We start from the raw sequence: 25,278 nt of genomic DNA on the forward strand, positions 1-25,278 counted from the left end.
CCAGATTAAGTTGGCTACATTTTTCAAAAGCAGAATCCATTAAAACTAGATCAGACTGGATTTTTTTTAGAGCTACACAGCTCATAGTTATTATTCTGAGAAAGCAGATACTTTTCAAGTCTGTAATTATGGTTTTAGTCTAAGATGTGTGCCTTAAGGAAGTTTCTTTTATCATTTCCTTGAACTCTTATGACCTTTGTTTTGTAATATGAAGAAATTCTTTGATATTTTCTTAGGTGTGCTTTTTGTTATTGTCCACCTATTTGTGGAATGTCTTTTTTTTTTTTTTTTAAACAAATTATCACTGGATGCTTTACCTGTAGAAATTACATTTTCATCAAATTTATTTGAGGTGTTCTAATCAGTCTGTTTAAGGTAAATATTCACTTTACAACTATGATTTAAAGATTGTTTGAGGCAGGGTCTCATTATGTAGAGACCCTGCCTTCAGGCTGGCCTTTAATTCAGTATTGCCCAGGCTGGCCTTGAACCTGTGGTAATCCTCTTGCCTCAGTCTCCTGAGTGCTGAGATTAGGCAGTAAAGATAAATAACATTAAAGTGCTTGTTTCTGCTACATCACATGCCCTATTTGATTGTTACTTTTTTTAAAAAAAGTTTGGGCCATGGAGATACCTCAGAGCCCTAAGCACCTGCCTGGCAAACACAAGGTCCTGAGTTCAATCCCTGGTACAAAAAAAAAAAAAACTTTGCTTAGAACACAAAGGTCTTGGCAGGTTTGATAGCACAGGACTATAGTCCCAGAATTTGGGAGGCTGAAGCAGGAAGATCTTTGCAAATTCAGGACCAGCCTGTTCTACATAGTGATACCTGAAAGACTGAAATTAAACCCAGATCAAAGAAATCAAAGGAAATGAATAATTGCTATTGTGTTTTTCTGATTTTTATATGTTTTTCTCCCCCCCCCATATTTCATGTTCAAGCAACAGTAAAGATGTTAGTTTTACACACAGATGTGGTCCCACTGGCTGAGCTTTCAGCCTGTCCCTGCCACTTGCAGCAGCATGCCTTGGGCTCTTACTTCGCCTCTCCCTGAGGCTCAATTTGACACTCTCACTGGGCTGTTGCAAGGTCCCAGTGTAAGGAAGGGTTGCCCTGAGTGTGAGAGGACATGCTTCAGCTTTTCTCCCTCTGCTTTGAGATAGGACAGGCATTTTGGTAGTTAATGTCCCTAACCCTCTTTCTTATTTTTGATAACTTTACTTTTTTTAAATGCATTTGGTACAGGGTCTACAGGGACTACTGGGTCTCACTACACAGATCAGACTTATGGTGATCCTCCTGTTTTCAGTCTCCCAAGTGCTGGGATTACAGGCACGTGCCACCACGCCCAGTCTCACCATGCCCTGCCATGCCAGGAATTGAACCCTGGCCGGTGAGCTCTGCCTAAGCAGGTGCTTTAGTCTGCTGAGCTATCTGCCTGGCCCTTATTTTTGATAACTCTAATGAATTTATTCTCTTCTTAAAAAGTAGTCTGTATTTAAGACAACTGGTTGAAAACACACAGTTAGCTGTGGAAAGTAGAGTCCTAGAGTCATGATTGTGGTGCTAATTCAGACTTGCAGGTACCATGGCCTGGCTGAATGAGGTGCTGAATGAGCCTGATATTAACTTTATTTGCCTATAGCCTCAGCACTGGGGAGGCTGAGGCAGGAGGATGGCCATGAGTTCGAGGCCAGCCTAGGCTACCTAGCAAGACCCTGTGTCACAAAACAGAAAATATGATTATCTTTATTTTACAGAGGAGGAACTGAGGTAGGTAGGCCTTACAAGGGCCCAAACCTTGCACTCAGTGGCTTACGTGCTAATTATAGGAGGAACAAAGACCAACTTCCAGGTCTCTTCACACTGTGGAAACTATCACTGGACATGTAAATGGATAAACAGAACCAAGACAGCCCAAGCATCCTGTGTGTTACCAGTGCCTGGTGTGTTAGGTTAGAAATCAGAATGACAGTGACATAGCAAGAAGAGTCAGTAGGAAATAATGCTAAATAAGTGGTGGCTGTTATGTAATTAGACAGATGACTGCATGGCAGACTCCATGATAGAATTTTGGAGGGCAGAAGAGATGGTTATTTAATTTTTACTTTTTGAGATAGGGTCTTGCTGTGTAGCTCAGGTTACAGAGGTCATTCTCCTGCCTCAGCCTCTGAGTGCTGGGATTCCAGGCATGTGCTGCCACGCAGAAGAGATCATTACAAGGATGTAAAAGCAGGGCACCTTGAAAGAGTTCGCTCTTGCTGAGCCCTGAAGAGGCTGGACAAGCGCTGTCCGGCACAAATGTCATGTGAGCCCTATTTTTATCTTAAAATTTTCTAGTTACCACCATTCAAAAGTGAAAAGAAGAAGGTGAAATTAGTTTTAATAATGTATTTGATTTCATTTCATGTACAGTATCTTATGTTTTATATCAATCAGTAGTCAATATAAAATATTAATGACACTTTTACATTATTTATTCCTTGGAATCTAGTGTATATTGTATATTGAGCGTGCATAGTGCATCTCATTAGCCACATTTCCAATAATCAGCAACCAGATGTGACTGGTGGCTACACATGGGGCACTTGGGAAGGTAAAGGGATAGGCCAAAGGAAGACAGGAGACTGGCTATGGCTCTCACTTGCCATGGGAGTGACAAGAGATAGTGTTGGGCACTGAGTGTGCCCTGCTTAGTCCAGGGCAGGGGGAGGAGCAGAGGGGCAGCAGCCTAACACATAGAGTGGAGCCAGATCCCAGAGGGCTCTGTTTGGCTCCTTTCCTGGAATCTTGAGCGGGGGACAGCATTGGGGCCTGGTGGATAATTCTCTATGCGTAACCATGAAATTTAGGGTTTTGGAGCTGGCCAGCGAGCACCAGTCATGGAGAAGAGATTTGGGATCAGATGCTATCACAGTCAAGTCAAATCAAGGGACCAGGTCAGACCACTGATTTGGAACCAGACAGAAGCGATGCTCTGTCTGATGCTGTATGTGTTGGCAGAGCTGCACATACCTGTCTAGTCTTTCTTGTGCACCGGCTGCTTTAGATAGGAACAAGTTCACTCACAGTTTGAAATGTTCCTCTTTACCTTTATCTTACTATTAACATTCTTTTGTGTTTTGTTCCTCTCACCTGTCACATTTGTATTGTAAATGTACCATAATTCAGCTTACCATTTCCTACAAGGAAGGTTACATTGCTTCTCCTTATCTTTCTTGTTTTTGTTCTTTCTCTGCACCTTTATACTCATCTTGAGAAACAGTAGCTTCTGTATTTTTTGTTGTTTTCATAGAGGTGGTTTTACTGAAGTCAAAATGGTTATGATGTGATTTCTAGAACATTCCCAAGTGCTGCCTTAGCAGTACTCTTTTATCACTTGATGGTTGGTGGTGAGTGCTTGGTATGATGGGTGTCTCAGACTAGGCCAGACATTTGGGAGGGGACTGAGCTAATGGTGCAGAAGGTGACTTTGGTGTCTACATGTGGAGTGTGAGAAATGGCGAGATGCAAGGGGCATGTCTGGGAGGGAGCTTGTGGGATCGGGTTTGGAGCTTAATGAGAATATAGAGAGCAGTGGTATGGCTGTTTATTATCACTATGATCTCACTGCCTCTTCCCACAACTATGATGAAGGTAGTGCTCTTGCCTCAACCTACTGAAGTGGAAACTGAGGCACAGTGGTTAGCTACTTGTCTATAATCTGCCTGCCTTGAAGTGGCAGAGCTGGAATTCATGTTTGTAAAGCCATTGTTTTGCTTCTGCCAGTTGTCTGATTTAAAAGGATGTTTACACATCAGAAAAGAGTATTTACCCATCAGAATGAATGTTAACAGATAAACAACGCCCTGACAGTTTTTGCATATCTGTAAATGTTGTGACCTTTGTAGCTCACTTCCTGGTTCCTCTGTATTCTTCTGGGAAGACAGGGAAAATCGTTTTGAGCATGGCAACAGGTTAAAGACTCTCACCTGGCCCATGGCAGATCTAACAGGTGCAAGATATTGTATGGATGTTAAGGCTGCAGGATGTTCTACAGCCAGAACCCAGTGAGGAGAGGCGTAACTTCCGGTTTCTTTATGCAGTTCTAGGATGGTACTAGTATGGTCTCCCTTGTTAATTCTGAAGCAAAGTGGGTTTTGTCATAAGGCTAAGTTTTCATCAGTTACAACTATTTATATTCATAGCGTCTGGACTGTAAGGCAAACGTTGGACACATTACTACAAATGCCTAGGTCCTGTGGACTTGAGGTTGTCTAGACTTTTTAGAAAGTTAAGGGTAAGGGCAATGTCTGAGTTCAGATGTTTTGTTTGCGATAACTGAAAAGGACTTCCACCTTTTATTCTGAGAAAGGAGATAATTGATAGGTCCAGAATGTTTTGATGATAAGTTTTATAATTTGTGTTTTTATTTTGCTTCTAAGGGCTTTATTTATAGACAGGCTTAAATATATTAACTAGGTGTTTATAGTATCTTTGGTCTCTAGTGATAGATAAGACTGTATAGAATTGTTTTTTGAGAAAAAAAAATGACTTTCAAAGTAGGAGTTGATTCCATTTAAACTTTAACATTATTCTTTTTTTTTTGGTGGAATGGGGGATTGAACTCAGGTCCTTAAGGTTGCGAGGGAAGTGCTTAATTCACTGAGCCATCTCCCTGGCCCCAACATTATTCTTAAAGGGAGAATAAAATTAAAGTTAAGAATAATTAATACATAAATGCAGTAAACCATCTCACCCTGGGAATTTTAAAAAATTCAGATTGCAAGCAATTTTTATTCTCGAGTGTGTGTGTGTGTGTGTGAGCGCGTGTGTGTGCACGTGCACGTGTGTGTGTGTGTGTGTGTGTGTGCGCGCGCGTTGTGCATTCAGAGGTTAATAAGGCACAAGTCCTAGACTTGGAATTTGAAAGGAGATGCAGATGTGTAAACAGTGAAATTTACCTTTAAGGTGTTTAGCTGCAGGGTGGAATGGGTTCCTTGAGAGGCGGAGGAGCAGCTGCAAGGCCACCTGAAGATGGACATGTTCCCTGCAAAGGGCAGTCTGGGCTGTCCATGAACTTGTCCGTTGAATAAGGGGTAAAGGGCTTTGCCAGCTGAAGGCTTTGGGAGTGAGGGCACCACAGAGAGAGGAGCTCAGCTAAGGTAGCTCTGAGGCACTCTGGAGTTAAGCACGCAGCAGCTTTTATCCTGTGTGTAGGTAGGATGTCTGATTCCTGGAGGTTTAGGTGGAGGAGGAGCCACATCCTTGGGGAAAGGCCAGGGAGTGCCACTCTGTCCTGAGGTCTGAACCGTGCTGAGCTGCCGAGAGAGAGGGTGCCACCATTCTGTGGCACTGTAAGCTCTGAGGATGTAGCCTGGTGATCATCTTTCTTCTGTATGGAGAGCACCTGCCTCACATGAGCCCCACACTTGGAGGGAAGAGTAGGAGAGAGATCCAGAGTGAGGGAGCTCATGGGCTCTGTGTGACCTCGGGTTTGAAGTGCATTCTGCTCTTGCGGTAGAGTGGCGGTACTGGGTTCTGCAGCCAAAGAGCACCAGTGAACATGCTAGGGAGAGATGAGAACTAAAGAACATAACTTCATTTGCATATAGTGGGAGGAGTTAATAAAAAGCAAAATTGTGAAGAAGCATTTGAGAGGGAGATAGTGCAGAGAGGTGTGATCTGGGGTAGGGTCCAGAGTGATAAGGGGACATCTCTTTCTCTGAGGCCACATGGAGGAAGGAGGAAGGTGTGACAGAACTGTGGGGCACAGGCAGCGCCCACTCTGGGGTTCTGCCCTCCCTGGAGGGCAGCAGCAGAGTCAGCTGTGGAGCCAGTTTGCTCGTGGCCTTGGTTGGGTAGGAGTTGGCCTGTCTGGAGCCCTCTTGATGGAGGGTACCCCCTTGATGGAGAGGAAGCAGTGTTTTGAGTGTGATCTTGTAGATGTGGTTAGCTGGAAGCAGGAGGTTCTATGGGACCACCTGTCCTTCTGCTCACACCCGCCTGCCATTGGTGTGTGATGGTGTCACTGTGCCCCCAGTTTCTGCTTGCTGGCATGACACTAGTGCCTTGGTGTCATTTTTACCTTCTCCACTGGGCCCATCACGTAACTTAATCCCACATGAAGCAAAACTCCACAGGGTGACAGCTTTATTCCTGGGGAATTTACATTGAGCAGAATGTCTTCTCATGTTCTTAGAGCACCATTGGAAGCAATCAGTTTATGTAAATCATAAAAGAAATTTAATATCTGGGCTTGAATTGTAGCTACTTTGCAGTGCAAATTATTTATTTATGTATTTTACCTAGTTACACCTCTAGGATCTGTCAGTTCAAATCCCTTTTTAAGGTAAAGGGATCCAAAATGTTTTATGGCAAAACCTAGAGAATTTGAAGTTAGAGGAGGAATTTATAAAAATTGTATCTTATAAAGGATTTACCTTATAGGGTTTTTTAAAAATGTATTTTAGTACAGGGTCTATAGGGTCTCACTATGCAGCTCGGACTCGCAGTGATCCTCTTGTTTTCAGACTCCCCAGCTCTGGGATTACAGGCATGAGTGGCCAGCTAAGTACGTCTGGGGGCAGGGCTGGCTCAGCATGCCTGGGAGCAGGGCCAGTGCAACATGTGGTGCTGGGGACCGAACCTTGTTCCCTGTGCTTGCCTAAGCAGCACTCATTCCTGCTTCCCAGTGTACACAGAGCACCGTTGATGTTGCTTTTGCCTCAGTGAAGAGCCATGAGTGTGTGCTGCTTCAGCTCCCTCTGTGTGGAGTGCAATGCCCTGACAGCCTGCCCCTACACATCTCTAGCCAAGTCTGAGCCCCTCATGGGTGCTTCCAAGCCTGTTATTGAGCACAGGAACAATATTAATGCTGCTTGTTTTTGAGATGATGATATCTCCAGAGGGCCACTTTATTTTATTTATTTATTTATTTATTTGGTATGAAGGAATTATTTAAAACGAGCTTCGAGGGGATGGAGGGACATGTTTACCTCTAATCACAATCTCCCCATATGTAAGTGTATCAGGGTCTTTGGTAGCAGGGAACAGTATGGGAGGGACTACAGTGAGTCAGTGGATGTGTACACACTGGTTTCGTCCTTTTGTGTCTCAGACCACTCCTCCCTTCCCACTAGAAAAGAAGCTGAGCTCTGCCTCCTGGTGAGGCACCTGCGTGTTCTGTGCATTTCTCTGGGTGGGAGGGAATGTGAGCTGCTAATGCCCTCGGCTTAAGAAGTCTGGAGAAGCCACTGTCTCCAAATGGAAAAAAGTCTTTTAACGTTTCATCTTCTGGTGCCCAGCCTTCATTCTTGACATCACCTGGGAAGGGCCACTTGGCTTGAAGGCTCTGAATTGGCCTGGCCAGGACCATCTCAGAACTGCGTTGAACTCGAGGCTTCCTGCTCAATCCTTCACTTCCTTCCCCTCCTACACTATAGCCCAAAGTCTCCCCTACCTTCTCCCAGCTTCTTAAAGAACCCAAACCAAGGTACCTCTCCTTTCCTGGAAGGCATGATCCATCCTGCCATCTCAGATTCTCCCAGGACACAGTACAAGCACATTACAGCTTCTGTGTCAGCTTTCTTTGTCGTCTTGTCCTTAGCTTTCTTTCCAATTCCAACATTACTCTATACCTTGCTTTTGACATTTATAAAATGACCTGCAGTCTTTATTCTGTTGCCTTGCCTCACCAGATGACACCTATAGAGCAAACAGACAGCTTCCTGAGTCTTCTTGGTATTGTGCTTCCTTATTTGGAATAATACCACTTAGCATATACTCAGCAGTACCTCTGTTCTAAGCATTGCTACAAATATTTTCACATATATTGACTTGATTAATGATCTCAAATGAGATGGATGTGGCATTATCCCCATTTCACAGATAAGATCAAGAGAGGACAAGAACCTGGTGCAAGGTGACATACTTAGTGACAGAGTCAGGATGTGAACCCAAGGCAGCTGGCTGTAGAATTTCCTTGTTTGACAGTTATATATCCAACACCAACTATGTGCCAGATAATGCATGCAGTGAGAATTTATGATCTAAGTCTGAAATAGGTAATGATTAAAAACAAACAGAAACACAACTTCAGAATAGCTGGATGTAAGTAGTTGGCTACCCATGTGTATATTTTAGGAAATTTCTGAGAACTCTTGTGCCCCAAAGATTGTTTTTATCATTATTGATTTAGGACCATGATTTAAGAGTAAGGGATCGTCTGAAAGAGCTCTTTAACCTTCTGCTTTGCATGTGTGCCTTGATTATCAGATGAACCCCTTGGGTTCCAGTGGAGAGTAGATGTAAGAAAGGACCATATCTGTGGGTAGAGATGGAAACCAGAGGTGTTAGTAAACCATGGCCAGGGGTAGGAGCAGTAAAAAGACCCAGTGTGCTTTACCCTTGGTCTCTGTAAATTTAAAATTTTACAATAATGCCTCTCTCCTTTTGTTTCCATGAGAGAATATCTGGAGTGTTTGGCCAAGCACCACTCAAGCTCATCCCTATCAGTAGCCTCTGACACTGCTGCTGGAGTGTGGGGCCGTGAGCCGGTCCCCTCATAGAGCAGTGAGCGTGTGACCAACAGTGTGGGATTGGCTTGCTGTTACCTGGTACTACAGTAGCTTAGGACAGACACGTTAGAAATTATCCCTCATTTTTATAAAAACTGGAAATCTGCCAGTGACTGACATAGAGTGAATACAGGACATGTGGATGGCTAAGTACAATGACAATTTATATGAATGACTGCAAAAGGCAGCAAGTGCTGCCTATTGGCTCTGTTGTAGGCCCCCATCTAGATTAGAATTCTACTTTGCTGCATTTTGTGTGTTTCTTAATGAAAAGACCTGGAGGATCTTGATCTTCGGCTCAGTATTAATTGAAAAGAGATTTCATGAACCAATGTTACTAACCAAGCCTTGGTTAGGTAGGCAGCTGTGGTGATTCAGAACCAGCATTAGGCATTAGATGGTTAGCTATGGGGGAAGGCTTATGATATTCTTCCAAATAAATAATTTCTGAGTGTGGAGCATCTTTTGACTGCTTTTAAAGTGTGCTGTTAAAGCTCATGTGTCGTATTTATTTCACTTACCATTATGGTCTCTAGGTGCATCCATTTTCCTACAGATGACTCAAATGGGTTCTCTTATATAAGAAACTCAAAGTATAAATAATTTAAAGAGCAGAATAAAAGATAATAGGAAACAAAGAGATAGATATTTTGCAAGTGGGAAGGAAATCAAGAGATGGAGGTAGAAGGGAGAGAGGAACGGGAAGTAAAAAGGATTAAGATGTGTTACGTACATGTGTCAACTTCCTACAATGCATGTGCTGCTATCACATACTAATAAAATTTAAAAATTAATAAAAAATACAGAATGCTATTACTCCGTTCTGTTGTTTGCTAGTGCCAGGTTTAAGCAGAGAGAGAGAGAGAGAGAGAGAGAGAGAGAGAGAGAGAGAGGTTGACTCATGTGGACTGTGGCCTCCATGGCTTGTAGATGAAGTTTCCTATGGTTAGAAATTTCATCACCTTTTACATTCAAGAATGTCACACATTTGCTTTTCCCTACTCAGTGCACGCTCTTGAATGGCTAGACAGAGACAGTTTCTTCCTGCCAGTTCTGTTCTATTTGTGTGGTTTTCGGTGAACAATACCAACATAGAGATTTTCCTAAAGACAGTGAATCTGTAGATAAGTAGATCATCCATTACCATGTGCCACTATAGAAGTATAGTTTACAGATGCTGGCCAGAAGAAATTTAAATTATTTTATATTAAAGCATTTTAGAACTGATAGAGCTATTGTTTTTCTGTTTTACTTGGGTCTTGAGTTTTCTTCTAAACTGAAGTAAGGGAAGTTTGAGGGGAAAGTATGATCTGGCATCATAACTGCTGAGTTGTCATTTTATTCTTTATGGTATTTATTCTGGACAGGAAAACTCTTTTTCTAAAATACTATGGAAACTTTTTTTCCTCTCAAAAGCATAGCTTTGTTTTTTTTTCTGGTTTTAAAATTCTACATACTGATAACAATTTGAATATGAATATGCAACAACCCTAAAGTATAAAAAAAAACTCTTCAGATTTTGCTGTCCCTGATAACCATTATTAACATTCTGATGAACAGACTATCTGTGCTTGTTCTTGCTTACATGTGTTTTTTCTCTCTCACACATACATACACTCCCATACACACACACACACACACGTGCACGCACGCGCGTGCACACAGGGTTTTATATGAATAGGCATTATACATAGTCTGACACTCTAGTTTCGATTAAACTAGCTAAGAACATTTTTTGTGAGTAAGGAAAGACTTACATAGCCCTTAAGTGGCTGCATCATGTTCCCCTGGACTGTCATAGCAAGCTGTCTTCAGGTCGTGAGTTTTAGTCCCTCAGGTATGTCAGCAGATTGTGTATGTGGCCTAGCTCCCTGCAACTGATTCAAGACCCTCTAGTTTCTTGTGTAAGGGGTACAGCAGAGGTGGCTGTGTTTGAGGCTACCAACAGCACAGGGGACAGCATGGTGATTTTCCGGGGACAGAGACAGCCCCTTGGGGGAAGACATTTCAGTCTTTGTGGAGCTAATTTCACAGAAAAGCCACCCTTCTCACCTGTGCAGGAGGAAGGTCATTCCATCGTTGTCTTCTTTTTCCTGGCGGTTAGGACCCCACCCACCTCCTACAGTTGCTGAGGGTTCATTAAATCACTGTATGCAAAGCTGTTTTGTAAGCTGTTATTATCAATATTAATTACTTGATACATTATTTGATAGCCAGCTCTGTCCTCTTCAGCAGTGCTACTTAGTCGAGAATGGAAGGTCGAGGCATCCATTTAGATCCAGCTTCGGCCATTTTATTTCTTTCTCTGATGTTTTCCCTAGTGAGTGGTTCAGATGTAATACAGGCTCCTACCCATTCAGATCAAGGAAAGGAAAAGCCTGGGTGCATTGACTTAGAAATGGAACTTGAAGAATGAGTATATTAAAAGATATATAAATACATTTGATTTAAACATTTTGGTAGGGTATATGGTGTGTTTTATTATACTGATAGCTGATAAATGATGTTTTTAATACGTATTTGAGAAATATGTGTCAAAAGGTTTAAAATGAAATAGAGTAGGCATCTGAAGTATATCTTTATACAGACATAGTTTTACACTCAGACTGTCAGTCCTGGGCAACAAAATGTTATCATCTTTTTGATTTCTAAGAATTTTACTTCCTAGTCTGATTTACCTTACAGACCCAAAGAAATAAAAACAGTTTACCTTAGGAAATGAAGTGGGTGACTATAACTCCTGTGCCCTATTCATTTGGCACTATTATTTGTTTATTCCTGGTGTCAAATTTTATTTTGGTTGCCTATCTGAAAGGAGGCTTTCGGTTGTTGATAACAGAAAACTAAAACATAGACAAACAATAAAGATTTTTTTCTCCTATAAAAAGAAGGCCCAAAGTAGGCAGGCCCAGAGTTAGCATATTTATTGTCAACAATATTGACTGTTAGCTCTTTTCTACCTCTCTAGTGTGGCATATTTGCCCTGAGGGTGACACAGTGCCCATGGCCCCCAAGATAGAATTCTATCCAGAGGCAAGACAAATGGGATGCTTTTTGTGTCCCCTTGAGAGGCAGGAGTCTTTCCCTGGATATCTGCAGCAGCCTTCCTCCTGCTTAGACTGGCACAGGCTGGTGCCATGCTGGTCACAGCACTGGCTGTGTCACCACTGCTAGGGACTCAGCAGCATCACTCTAGTCCCCTAGGCCCACTAGAGGGGTTGGTCTGGAGGATGCTTCTCCCTGACAGGGGCTCTGTGAACAAGAGGGAGGGTCAGTACTGGGGGCGGGCGAGGTGTGGGGTGGGGGGGAGCAGGGGAAGGGACCTGCAGTGTCAGCTCCAGGTTGCTCTTGATTTTGAGGTTGAAATGCTGTGGAGAATTCCTATGGAAATGAGTTGTCGATTATAATACATTTTAAAATCTGTATTTTAGGGAGGAATATTTAAAAATTTAAATGGTTGCATATATGTAAAAAACAAAGCTATGGGTGAAGCTAAGAGATAAGTTTGCTTTGTTTTCTGTAAATAGGGCTATGTGTTTAAGCCCCAGTGCACTGTCTGGCCCTCCTGCTGATGGGCTGGGCCAGTAGTGCTTGGGTGACTGGGCACACACATGTGAGCTGTTGGCCTTAGACAGGACAGAAACTGGTCATGCAGCAGAAGGCTGCTTGGACAGCATGCTTTTGCTAGAGGGTGAATTTAAGTATTCAAATATCAGGTTTCATATGTGAAACCTGGAGTTTCACATATCATAAGTCACATCTGTACTCAGGGTATTGTTTCCCATGCATTAAATATTTAATGCAAAATTTAAAAACTCTTGCATGTAGCACATGACCTAGCCTCAGGTGAATACTTTCAGTTGAGTCGGGGTTTAGACTGTGACTGCGCTTTTTTCTTTTTTACAGTCCTGGGGATTCACCCAAGGGCTATCTATCCCTGAGATGAAACCTTAGGCTTTTTAATTTTTTATTTTGAGATGGTCTCACTGAATTGCCCATCCAGTACTTGAACTTGTGATCCTCCTGTCTCTGCTTCCTTCAGTGCTGGGGGGCATGTGTTACTGTGCTTGGCTGAGACTGGGCTACTATTGAGAATGGATATGGAGGCAGGAAAAGGTAGGAGGGTTGGAGGACAGTGAAGGGATAATTATACAGATGAGCAATAGAAACTAAGTAGGGAAGAAAGGAGGTATGCAGTTGAGAAACATCCTAGTTAGATGCTGGAGTCTTTGGATTTGAGGAACTGGTAGAGTTGGAGAGTTGCTGGGATTAGGGTTAGAAGGAGTGGGCAGGAAAGATGAGTGTGAATCATTTGCAGCTGAGACTTTGGCGTTGTGGAGATTGTAAGTAATGATGGGTCCAGGACTGGCTGTGAACGTAGGTGGCAGAGGTAGGGTGCCAGACAGCCTCATTAGAGATGAGGAAGTTGGGCGTTACCCATGTAAATGTTGAAATCATCATGAATGAAGACAGCATTAGTGGTGGAGAGAACAAGTGAGCAGGCCTGGGACTCTCTGGCGAGTGTTGCAGGACACTATGCCGCTTGGGTTGGTGTGGACCAGCTGTGAACACCAAAAGAATATTTCTGTGTCAGAGACAAAGGCCCAGGATAGTCTGGAATTTTTCAGTGTGGAGTAGAGAGGCCACATACCTCATCTAAGCCAGGTGAGAGGTGTATGTACGCAGAGGACAGAGCCCTCCCTGAATGACTGTAAGAGAAGTGTTCTAGGGACCTCCAGGTTTCAGGCAGAACCAAAGGAGGGGGACAGTAAGACATGTAACAGAGGTGAAGAGATTTGTGAACTTTATTGAATATGGTGGATGGAAAGACTGGGTTAGAAAGCTGGGGTGATATAGTTAGGCAGAGGAGAGGGTCAGGTGGAAGGCTGGGTTTCCTAGGAGACAGACAGAAACCTGAGTGCATGCTTAGTGAGACATATGCCCTGATGTTCCCCAAGAGTGGTCTGTGACACTTCTAATTACAATCTCCTTGCTGAGTGGTCTCTTAGGCAGTTCATGGTAGTCAGGCAAGCAAGAGGGAAAGAATATCTTCCTGGAGGACCTCTCCTCAGTCCCGTGGGGAGGGGTGGGTGGGCCCAGGGAGAGGCTGAAATGCTCTTGAGTATTTTAACTTCAGGATGACTTGATTCCATGTCAAATATGTCCAGTGACATTAATGCCCCAAAATGGATGCAGATTGAAAACATAGATTAATTTAGAGAATTGCTTTGAAATCCGACTTTAAGGCCATGAAGCTTAAAAAGAAATTTGCTATTGGCATTTAGGCCAGAAACTGGAGGTCACATTTGAGAACCTCTGGCCTGAGCTAGAGGATGAGTCTGCAGGAGGGTGAGCTGCCCAATACTGTGATTTATGCCGCTTTTTCTTCTTGGAATTTCTTGTAATCATAGTAATCTGTGTCTCTTTGGGATCCCAACTAGTTTTGCTCATTTTAGTTGAGAGACAGAGAGAACTGTGGGCCTTCAAACATCACATATGTATTTCAGGTCATGAATTTAATTCTTTCTATGATTTGGATCACAAACCAAATTGAATGAGAACCAAATCAAGTTTTCTATAAGATCAACATTGAACCTAACCATTGAATTTGATCTAAATCTTAGATTTGTACTAGGCATAAAAATACATACTGTATGTAAATAAATATAATGGTAATTTATTGCTGTTTTGTAGACCATGACAGTAAAATGTAAAAGATAACAATAACAAATTCTTTTAAAAAGTATCTATTGACAAGTTTATAAGTTTAACTACTGAGTAGGACGTTTCTGATTTTAGATGCTTTCTAATGCAACATAGAGTTATATAATACATGGTTGAGGGCCTGGGAGATAGCTCAGCAGCACAGCACCTTCCTGGCAAGCACAAGGTCTTGTGTTTGATTCCTGGTACAATTAAAAAAAAATATATATATATATATGGTCTATAAATATTACATAATTTAAGATGCCCATGATTGTTAAAGGGATGAGCTTTGGTGCTATTGTTTTGGAAAGATTCCTATTAGGGACTAGCAGGTATAGAGTGGATCATCATTACTAGTTACTAATTTGTCTTGTAGGTCAAATAGTAGTCCTGGCCTCTTGATTTGGAGGACTCTTTTGCCCATTATTGTAAGAATTTTTGCCTCCAAAAAGAAAAACAGAAACAAAACTTACTGTTTTCTATGACCTTTAGGAATTCTTTCTTTTCATTTATAGGAAAGAATAATAGTCCTTTACATATCTACATTCTGCTGATTATTGAATTTATTCAATGCTAATGCCTTGGGTATGTGAAAACCCACAATCTTTGTTCATAGTATAGTGGGGGAAACTGAGGCACAGAAGCAAGAGGAATGCCTGAGACTAGGCATGTAGGGCCAGGCAAGGGTTCCTGACCTACCAGCTGATACAGATGTGGGGAGTGAGAGTGCTCAGCTCAAGGGCCTGAAGGACTTTCCCTTGGCACTGACCACCTCAGTCCTTGACCAGCCCTCACTTCAGTCCCTGCAGGCTAGCCTGCCTTCCATCTAGCAGGCTTTCTGCCTTGTGAGTAAGGCTTTCCATCAACACAGAGGTTTTGTGTTTGTATAGAGGACACATTTTAGAAGATAGAGGGATAGATAGATAGAGGGATGTACCTCAAAGGGAGGTACTTTCCTTTGACAATAGTAGTGCTGATAAAAGTGTTGATTAGCTGTTGAAGCACAGACATCCCCCGGACATTTCCTGTCTTGTGAGTAAATGGTGACCTACTGAGTCTGGTGGGGCTGCATTGTGTAGTTTGGCCTTCCCTCCTGGATAAGTTCTGGGATTTATCCAGTGGGTTAGCACTTGTCCACTAACACAGCCTGGTGGTGTCAGCTGGAGTCCCTTGTTCTTTGGCTGGCAGAGGTCACTGTGGACAGGAAGTTCTTATCAGTGGGAAGCCTCTTTATTTGGGTTGTTTTCCTGCTTTTCTTTCTTTAATGGAGGTGATGGTGTGTCATACTCCAGATATCTCTTCCTAGGCTTGTAGCCTTCCAGGCTGCTGAAGCTGTTTGAGGCAGAGTGTTTTCTTTAGCACCACATCAAACCATCCCAGTTTGAAGCAGCTTGTTGGAGCTCTGGCAGCAAGGACCTGCTTCCCTCCTGGCCTGGGGCTGCCCTGCTTCTGACTGCAGGTGCCTGGGCTGGCTCTGGACTCCTAGGTGGGGTCCAGGTCTGCTCCTCATTTTGGGCCAGCAGCTGTAAGACTGTCCCAGCCCACCACTGTGCCCTGTTTTAGTCAAAGCCTGTTAGCTCAGCCCTGAGTCAGTGTGGGTGGTCATCATTCAGAGGTGAGGTCAGAGGAAGGAATAATACATAGCACTCTTACAAACCATTGCAAGAAGGACAGAGCCTAGGCAGTTGTTTGAACACAGTATCAAAGTCCTGCTGCCCTCTTAAGTAATGATACGCTGCTAATGATTTTCATTCTTTTTTTTTAAACATTTATTTATTTATTTATTTAGTGTGTGTGTGTGTGTGTGTGTGTGGCCAGCTCAGCCCACCAGGGGGCAGGGCTGGCTGGCATGTGGTGCTGGAGGATCGAACCGTGGTCCCTGTGCTCTGCCAAGCCTGCTTCAAGTAGGTGCTTTTAGACCACTGAGCCATCTCGCCAGCCCCATGATTTTCATTCTTGACAACACTTTCTGCCTTGTGTCTGGCTGGTTTATTACACTATAATTTTCCTTTTTCTTACTAAGGATTTCTAAATGACTGTTTTGGTAAGTTGTGACGTCTGCCTTTAATTCTTCACTGATCCCTTTTCCTGTCACCGACCTGTGATTTTGATCACCAAGGAATTTGGTTAAGATAGTAAGGAACACCCTCTTTGTCTGTGGTGTTCAGGGCTGGGATGGCTCTTAACTCCAGGGCAGGGTGGCGGGGCAGGATGGAGGGATAGGGTGCCAGGAGACCAATGCTTCCAGGGTAGAGGGAGCTGAACTCAAGATCCTCCTCATGACAGCACTGTGTCATGAGCACAAGTGCCAGGAAAACTTTCTCATCTCCTGAGGGCTTCCTGAGGAATGCTGAAACAGGTTGTGTGTGTGTGTGTGTGTGTGTGTGTGTGTTAGGAGCTTTCTAACTAAAAATCAGCGGAACTGCTATTGAATGGATTTATATGTAAAAAGAGATGAATTGATAATCCCATTGGCTTCCTAGGTATGTTTGTTGATAGTGTTTAGGGCTGTGTTGGGGTTAAATGCAGTTTAATACAAGTTAGTCTCATGAAGTGCATGAATTTCTTTTTCTTTCTTTTTTTTTTTTTTTTTTTCTTTCTTTCTTCCTTTTTTCCCTGAAACTGGGGATTAAACCGGCCCTTGCATTTGCCAGGGAAGTGCTTATTCTACTGAGCCATCTCCTGGGCCCCCAAGTGCATGAATTTCTGAGTCATTGAATTTTATACCTTCATAGATGAGGCTGTTGTTCCTACCTGGTGAGATAGCCTTTGCTGAGTAATTTCAGAAAATAACATTTACATGTTGTATACTTTGCATATGTTCATTTTATCATCCCAACAGCTCTGTGAGGGAGGAACCATTGACAGCTCCATTTTCCAGGTGAAATTGAGTACGAGAGTGCTTTACTAGCTTATCTGTGGTCCTGTAACTCCTGCACATAGACCCTCAGTATGCTCCAAAGGTTTTTTCCCTCAGCTTTTATTGCCGCTTTTCAAGTAGATGTAGGGAAATAATTGTCACTGACAGGGTTAGTGGACAAAGGCGTGGGAAAGGGTGGTTTTGATCTGATACAGAGAACATTGTTTTTAGGTATATATTATGTATATAATTTAGGTATATATTTAGGTATAATGGGAAAATAATAAAACTGTTTACTGGCTTTTGGTGGTGAAAGAAAATGAATAATTGAACATTTCTTTAAAAAATTGGGAATGTGGGTCTGAGGAGATAGTTCAGTGGTGTAAGTGCCTGCCTGGCAAGTGCAAGGATCTGAGTTCTGTCCCCAGTATTATATGCCATACTGGCCCTGGAACCCTGGGTACACTGTGCCAGCCCCAAAATCAGGTGTGGTGGTACACGCTGTAATCCCAGAGCCTGGGGAGGCTGAGACAGGAAGATCACTATGAGTCTGAACTGCATAGCAAGACTCTGTACCAAATACATAAATAAATAAATATTTTTAAAAATTGGGAATGAGCCTGTCATGATGGTGCATACATATAGTCTCAGTACTCAAGGAGGCTGAGATAGGAGGATTGTGGTGAGTTCCAGGCCAGCCTGGGCTACATAGTGCATTCTACACTGGTCTGTACCACACAGCAAGACCACATCTCACAACAAACAACAATAAGAACAACAACAACAACAAAAATGAGAATGAACCCAGGCATTGCCCTTAGTATTGCCACTCCAGGAGGTAGAGGCAGGAGGACGATAAGTTTGAGCCCAGCCTGGTTATCTCAGAGTGTTAGTGAGACCTTGTCTCACAATTCAGTACAAAAAGGGCTGGGAATGCAGCTCTGTGAAGGCTCTGGGTTCAATCCCCAGCAGTGAAGAAAAAAAAAAAAAAAAAAAAGGAAATGACTCTTAGTGCGGCTAGGTATCAGCCACTTGTTTCCCTGTGGTTAATCTGATGTGCTTCTTTGAGTTTTGCAGTGATAGTAGGGCACCATGCTGGCTTCCCTGCCAGATACTAAGAACCCAGGAACCACCTGGACATGTGCCCTCTCCAGTCCTCCCTTGCCACCTGAAGCTAGGTGAGCTCACCTGCCTACTGCCTCTCTGCCCTTCTTTTCTCTGGCTTCTCCCTCCTGCTCATTTTTCTCTGTCTCTCCTTCTTGTCCCCAAGGTAATGATTCATTTGGCTTAAATTCCTGATCTGATCTCTGGCATTGATTTGTTCCCATTTGATGTGGCTCTGGGTTTGGCTCAGAGAAGCCCCAGCCAGCTGGATGCGTCTCTCAGACAGGTCCCGAGGCCCTGACCATAGGGGTTCTTACTCTTAAGCACATCTAACCCACATGATAATAACTGACCTAGATGTGTGGCCTTGTATTCCCACCTCCCTGCATGGTTGTCCCTTCCCTGCTTTGAGCCAACATGAGCTTAGCCACAGGGCCTTAGTACTGTTGCCTCTTCCCTGGCGCACCCTTTATGCCCTTGGGTCTTTTTCATTTGCCATTTCTTAGCACTTGGCGCAGTGCTTGTTGGCAAGACATGTTGCATGAATGGGCCCTAGGTCTCTGTGAAGAAAGTCTGTGGTTACACTTCCCTACTTCAGCAAAGCCTTCCATTCCATCTTTGATTTTTGAAGTTAGCTTTGCTAACAGTCAAGCTTTTGATACTTTCTTGGGTTCCTTTTTGTAGGATGCTGACTTCCATTGCCTGGGGTTGTCTTACCCAAGATTTATGCTTAACCTGTAAATATTCTTCTGAAGAGTTTTTGGAAGAACACACACCCAAGAAGTGATTCTGGATTTTGAAGTAGTGGTATGAAACTTTGGCATTTAATCTCAGTCTTCATGTAACACGTTAGTGTTGAGCACTTTCTAGGTATCAGGCTCTGTTTTAGAGCTGGAGATGCTGGAGTGAATGAAGCAGATAGGGCTGCGGCCCTCCTGCAGGTTATCCTTAGGTGGGGGTGTCAAACAGGAGGAGATGTATAAATAAATGGGGTATTCCAATCAGCTGCATGCCGTGGGGGTGCGAGGACCCTGGAAATGTGGGGAGTTCTCAGACTTGTAGAGAATTGGAGCCTGCTTCCATGTTGCCCTGCTCCATGCTGTGTGGGGTCCCCTGAGTGCTGTCGAGGTGCTGGAGACCAGGCCCAGGCCCTGAAGCATGCTGGAGCCATACCTGCAGCCACCATCTGTGCCTCACCTTTGTGGAAAGTATTGAGTGGCTACGGGGAAGGTGATTGTCACCTGGACTCCTGGCTTTCTAAGAGTACCTCAGTCTTCAGTGTGGCTCCTTGGTGTTCTCTGTGTATAGTGCCTGGATTCTGAGTGTCTTGGGGCACTGAAGGGAGGCTGTACAGCAGGTGGTTAGGAGTTGACTGGGCTTGGTGTATTTCAGGAAGAGATAGTGGTTAGTGTTGCGTAGAATAGCAGTTTGCACTGGACTTAGATGTACAAAACCTTTGCACCTGGCAGAGTCTGCACACAGGCCTTGAGGAGTCCTTGGCAGGAAGGTGTAGGACATATTTGTGCTGTTGATGATGCTGGATTCATTGTTACCTGCTTTTACACAGGTAGATTTGTTTTTTAATCAGGAATTTCCACTGGTCTGTGCTCAGTTTTACCTTGGTGCAATAAATATAATGTGAAATTGGTGCCTCATATGACTTTATAAGTAACTTCTGTGCATTATTTCACAGAACTAGACAGATTTTTGAATGAAAGACCCTTCTGTGGTAACCAAAGGAAAATGGTGCTTTCAATCCATCTGTATTACAGAATTTGAACTACTATATTATAGAATAGCAATGGGTGTGCACTCATATATTCACTGTTTTAGAACTGCAAAAGCAGTTTATATGACTTTCTTACAGAATGAAGAGCAACACATTTTTTAAGGATCTCTTTTTAGAATTTGAAAGATGTTTTTAATTTTCCTTCCATAACTAGTATATTCCTCCAAAGCATCGATTCTTCCTCAGAACTCTGTAATTGGCACAGCCACCATGTTAGCTGAGAAAACAGACAAGCATATGTTGACAGTGGAAGCTACTCTAACCCCCAGAGTTGTGAGGTTTGCAGAGCTGACCAGGGCCTGGGAAGAAGTACCATGTTGCTGCTCACTCGGTGGTATTGGTACTGGTTTAGGCCCCCTGCAGTTCTGGTCCCAACACAACTGTGTGGTGTGACAGAGACAACTCTAGGAACCCATGGCAGGCTTCATGGTTCTGAGCAGGAGCAGGGACAGGTCATCTGAGCTTGGAGGAAAGGAGCCATGTGGACCTGGGGAGATATTGCTGGGTAGATGTACTGGGAACACGTGTGTGGTCACCTGAGCTTGGGTCCCTTTTCTACCCAGGGAGTTGTGTTGGTGGTCAGTGAAGAGAGATTGGTCCATGGGGACCTTTACAGCCCAGCTGCTTTCCAGAGTTACAGACGCTTTGCTGTGCAAGGCCTGTGTCCGAGTTGCCTCCTCCTCAAGCCCCAGCCCCCAGTGCCCTTGAGGAGTGTCCTTGTCCCCAGCTTCCTGACCACCCTGTGGGTGAAGTGCTCTGGTGCAGTTCAGAACTTGTACTGAGGACGACAAGTGGGAATATGGTTTGCTTTTGTCTTACAAGGGGATATTTTCTCTTTTGTGAAAAGATTGCTTCTGAATTCTGATAATTGTGTAAACAAAACCTTTTTCTTTTCAGATAATGTGGATGCAAGTGATCTTAAGCCATTTTTTGAGACCCACTATTCTCAGATATATTTCATCTTCTATGAAAATTTTATAACACTGGAAAATAGTTTAAAATTAAAAGGTAAGCATTTTTACAATTTTTTAAAAGAATATTTGGGTCATTCTCGAAGTTATTTGCATAATGGATCACAAATTCTGCGTTGTTCAGCTTACTTTCTCTCAGGCCGTTAGCAAAGCTGAGGTCACAGTGGACTGCTTGGCTTATTTCCCTTGAGCATTTGCTTGTGCAGGTGTTAACTGAATAATAAATGGCTAATGGGAAAACAGGAGACTGCAAAAGGCATAAGTTCTAGAGCAATGATTTACTTAGAGAAAAGTAATCAGTGCACACTGTTCAAAAGTTTAAGTTCCACTAACATATTCAGGACAGGGCCATAATTCATCTCACTGCCAGGTGGCTCAGGACCATGGTTGGTACATGAATGGCTGTCCCATCAGGTGACGAGAGACAGTCCCGTGGGAGGTACAAACTGCCTTCTGAGACAGTGGTGTTTGTCCCACCGGTGATTCGAGCCCACCGGACCATGTTAAAAGAGTGGAAAACTGAACTATGGCTCTGCCCAGACCCCAGTCCTGCTTTGCAGAGGCAGCCACTTTGAAAGAGCCCTTTGTTTTCCTTCCCTATGTGTTATTAATGTGTTCTGCTTACGTATGTTCACGCTTGTGCCCATATAAAACATATTCTTCGAAAAGCCAGCCAACCATGTCATAGTGCAGATGCTGCTGGGAATTTGGGTGGGAGAGCAGTACAGCCCATGCAGCCCCACCAATCGTGCTGTTCTCTTGTGGTGGGTTACTGCGCCCCTCTCTGGGCTGGCTTCTTCTTATCAGCAGTGAACAAGTTAATAGGAATCCTAGGATTTCAGAACAGTGAGCACTAGCTACCAGTACCATATTCATCTTTTTTTTTTTTTTTTTTTAATTTATTTATTTATTTGTGTGTGTGTGTGTGTGTGGCCAGCTCAGCCCACCAGGGGGCGGGGCTGGCTGGCATGTGGTGCTGGGGGATCGAACCGCGGTCCCTGATGCTTTGCTAAGCTTGTTCTAAGTAGGTGCTTTAGACCACTGAGCCATCTCTCCAGCCCCCATATTCATCTTTCATTTTCATGTCATCTGTTTAGGAAATTACTTTAGTTAGGAAAAATAAACTAAAATGTTTTCCTCCTTTCTCATGCCACTCAGCCCACATTCTAGCAGCAGAGTCTCCAGCGGGCACTACCTTGGTTCCCACTAACTCAATTAAGTTCTGACATGAATTCCTGGGGGTAGCATCAGATCCTGTGGTTTCAGGGTTATTGCCATCAGACTGCCCCTGCTTCAGATGGCCTCCACAAGCTCTGGGTTGTTGTGTGTGCCCATGACCTAAGGGTCATAATGAGGGGTTCCCTTGACCCCGCCCTTGGTTTGATTAACTTGCTGGAGCAGGTTGCTTATTTGCATTTTGTAATAAATGTTTACCCATGTTTTACAATGGATATTTAAAGAGTATAAAGGAACAGCCAGGTAAAGAGATGCTAGGTGAGACTGGAAATGTCCATAGCAAGTGTTTCCTTCCACTGAAGTTGGGGTGTGTCACCCTCTAGGCACATAGATATATTCCTAGTCACAGCTCTGGAAGCCCTCGCCCCATCCTTTGGGGTTTTATAGACGCTTCTTCACACAGGCATGACATATCACTTCGTTGGTCAACCTTCAGCCCCATTTTTCTTCCAGTAGGTGGGACAGGTGGAAGAGAAATGCATATTTGCTGATGTGATGGGTGCCAGCGAGTCACATGGCATCCCAGCTTCAAGTGATAGAAAGGAGGAAGACAATGAGGATACCATTAATGCAGGGTACGGCTTTTGAGGTTTCTTGCTTTTAATATAATCTTTGTTCATTTGGAATACAGAGAAGCAAATGTACCCCCAAGAAGAGTAAGATGTGTCCCTTTCATGAGTAATGAAATCATTTTGTGATAATGGCAATCTTCCAGTCATTCAGGCTCCCACCATGGAGTATTGGCTCTGTGTTCTCTGTACACCCAGAGCCATTGTCTCCTCTCATTGTCTACACTGACCACACTGGGGCTCCTTGGATTCTCCCCTGGACTGCCTCAGTAGCCACAGGAAGACCCTATCCTCTCTTCTATACTTGCAACCTCCCTTCCTCCCCTGCCTCAAGTCTCTTTTCAAAAGAGTAACTGGAACCGTGCTTTAAAAATGTTAGTTAAATTGCTAGTCCTTGGCTCTAAATCCTAAGGAGCTTTACATTCTCAAAGTCCTTTCAAGGACTCTTCCTCTGCCCCGCCTCTGTTCTCTTCTGCTGCAGTCTAGCCCTTCACTCCAGCCACCAGGACTTCTGCCCATTTCCTGGTCCTACCAGCCACATTCAGCCCCTGGGACTTGGTACCTCTAGTCTTCCTGGAACTCACCTCCCTCAGGTGTCCATATGGCTGCTTCCTGACCCCCAGTTTCCATATGGCCTCCCTCCTTAGCTCTTAGGCTTCCGCTAAGCTGCCCCCTTACAGCAAGGCATCGCTGACTTCCCTAGTCAGTATAGTGCACCACCTAGTTTTGGCTTTCCCATCTGCTTTTGCCCTTGGTTTTGGTTACTTATTAATTTATGCAGCACCTTATTTGTCACAGTAGAATCTTCCTCAGGGCAGGGATTTTTGTTTCTTTTATTCATTCCTATATCCTCAGGGCCTAGAAGACTCCCTGAAATATAGACATTCTTCAGTGTTTTCTCAGTGAATGAATGAAACCTACTTTGTAGCGCTGTGGGGATTCAGTTAGATCAGGAGCCTAGAGCTTAGGGCTCACTGCCTGTTTTTATAAAGAAAGTTTACTTGGGTGTAGCCATTCACCTGTGTATTGCCTGTAGCTGCTTCTGCATTGTACTGACATAGTTGAGTGGTTCTAAGAGAGGCCTGCATGCCTAAAATATTTACTACTTGCCCCTGTACAGGGGAAGTTTGTTGACTCCTAAATTAGATGATGTCAATCATATATGTAGCAGAATGTCTAGAAGAATAGACAATAAATCATAACTGCTGCTGAAGGTATAATAGTTGGTGATAATGATGTTGCTATGCAGTTGGCCAAAGATTGCTTTTTGTAGCTACCACTGTTCTGTGCCTATATTTGTATCACCTGCCCCAGGGCGGGTGCAGCACCCACACCCACAATAATCAATCACAGACTCCAAAAGCTGCCCCATGATTGCATGAGGCTTTGTGGGGACAACTAGACACAAACCATAGCACCAAGGTAGAACTCGTGTCTGATTTGTTGGGTGTTCTGCCATAGCTTGAGGAGGTAAGTAACTCATGGGGAAAGGAGATTGCCTGCAGATGCCTGGCCGGGGCTTGGGAAGGTGGAAGCTGTTTTTGCAAGGCTCTGCTATGTGTACCCCCAGCTAGCCAGGCCCAATGTCTGCGCTCTTCACCATGTACCATGCTGTCTTTGGGTATTTCTGAGCGAATGGATGCATGTATGAGGAATAAATGTTATAAGATGCTTTTTAGCACAATTTGTAACATCATAATGTTTACATGTTATAATTATTTTTTTTTAATATTCCAGGGAATAATAAATCACAAAGAGAGGAGCTGGACTCTATTCTCTTTCTTTTTGAAGTAAGTTTTGGTTAATTCTTTTAATTTTCATGATTCTTATGCAAAATAAGGTATTTTAGGTGCTTAGATTCACTTAAAGACAAATAAACATGGCTGAAGTTAACATTTTCTCCCTCTTCCCATTTCCATTCCTGCCCTTCCCTATCTTCTTTCCTCTTTTGGACATTTTTCCTATGTGGGTATCTTGTAGTAAATTTTTTTTTTTTTTTTACTTCTTATATTTCGTTTTTATTTTTTAAATTTTTTTTCATAATTTTATAAATAAACAAATAGCAATGAGACAGTTTCAAATCAAATTGGTAGGACAGTTTCAATAATTAACACATTGCACACATTCCTCCCAGTGGTTAATTGCTGTACAAGATGCGGACTTGATATCCTATTTACAAACACCTTGTAGTAAATTTTGCAGGACAGAAGAGTTTGCACATTTTAAAAAGTAATAGTGGGGGCCTGCCCCTTAGCTCAGTTGTTTAAGTGGCTGCTTCGACCAAGCAGTCAGGCTCAGGTTGCTGCTGTTCAATCCCCACAACTGGAGCCAGCCAAACCTGCCCTGAAGGCATTTGGAACAAAAAAAAAAGTAATAGCCATGGCTGAATTTCTCACCATAGATAGAGTGATGTAAACTTGTAAGTTTTAAATAAATTTTCTATACCCTAATATTATAGATGATTTGCCTTTTTCATATATATAT

General features: G+C 43.3%; 1 protein-coding gene across 3 annotated transcripts in view; it reads left to right on the forward strand.

Moving 5' to 3' along the window:
* Window positions 1–25,278, forward strand: part of Ralgapa2 (Ral GTPase activating protein catalytic alpha subunit 2) — a 300,697-nt gene that overhangs the window by 1,513 nt on the left and 273,906 nt on the right. For all 3 annotated transcript variants that reach the window (XM_023720114.1, XM_023720115.1, XM_023720113.1), the window contains exons 2-3: window positions 20,916–21,026; window positions 24,532–24,584. In XM_023720114.1, the coding sequence (XP_023575882.1) occupies window positions 20,916–21,026; window positions 24,532–24,584 (164 nt within the window). The remainder of the gene's footprint in view (window positions 1–20,915; window positions 21,027–24,531; window positions 24,585–25,278) is intronic.

This window comes from Octodon degus, unplaced genomic scaffold (genome assembly GCF_000260255.1).
Source record: "Octodon degus isolate 3935 unplaced genomic scaffold, OctDeg1.0 scaffold00073, whole genome shotgun sequence".
Lineage (NCBI taxonomy): Eukaryota > Metazoa > Chordata > Mammalia > Rodentia > Octodontidae > Octodon > Octodon degus.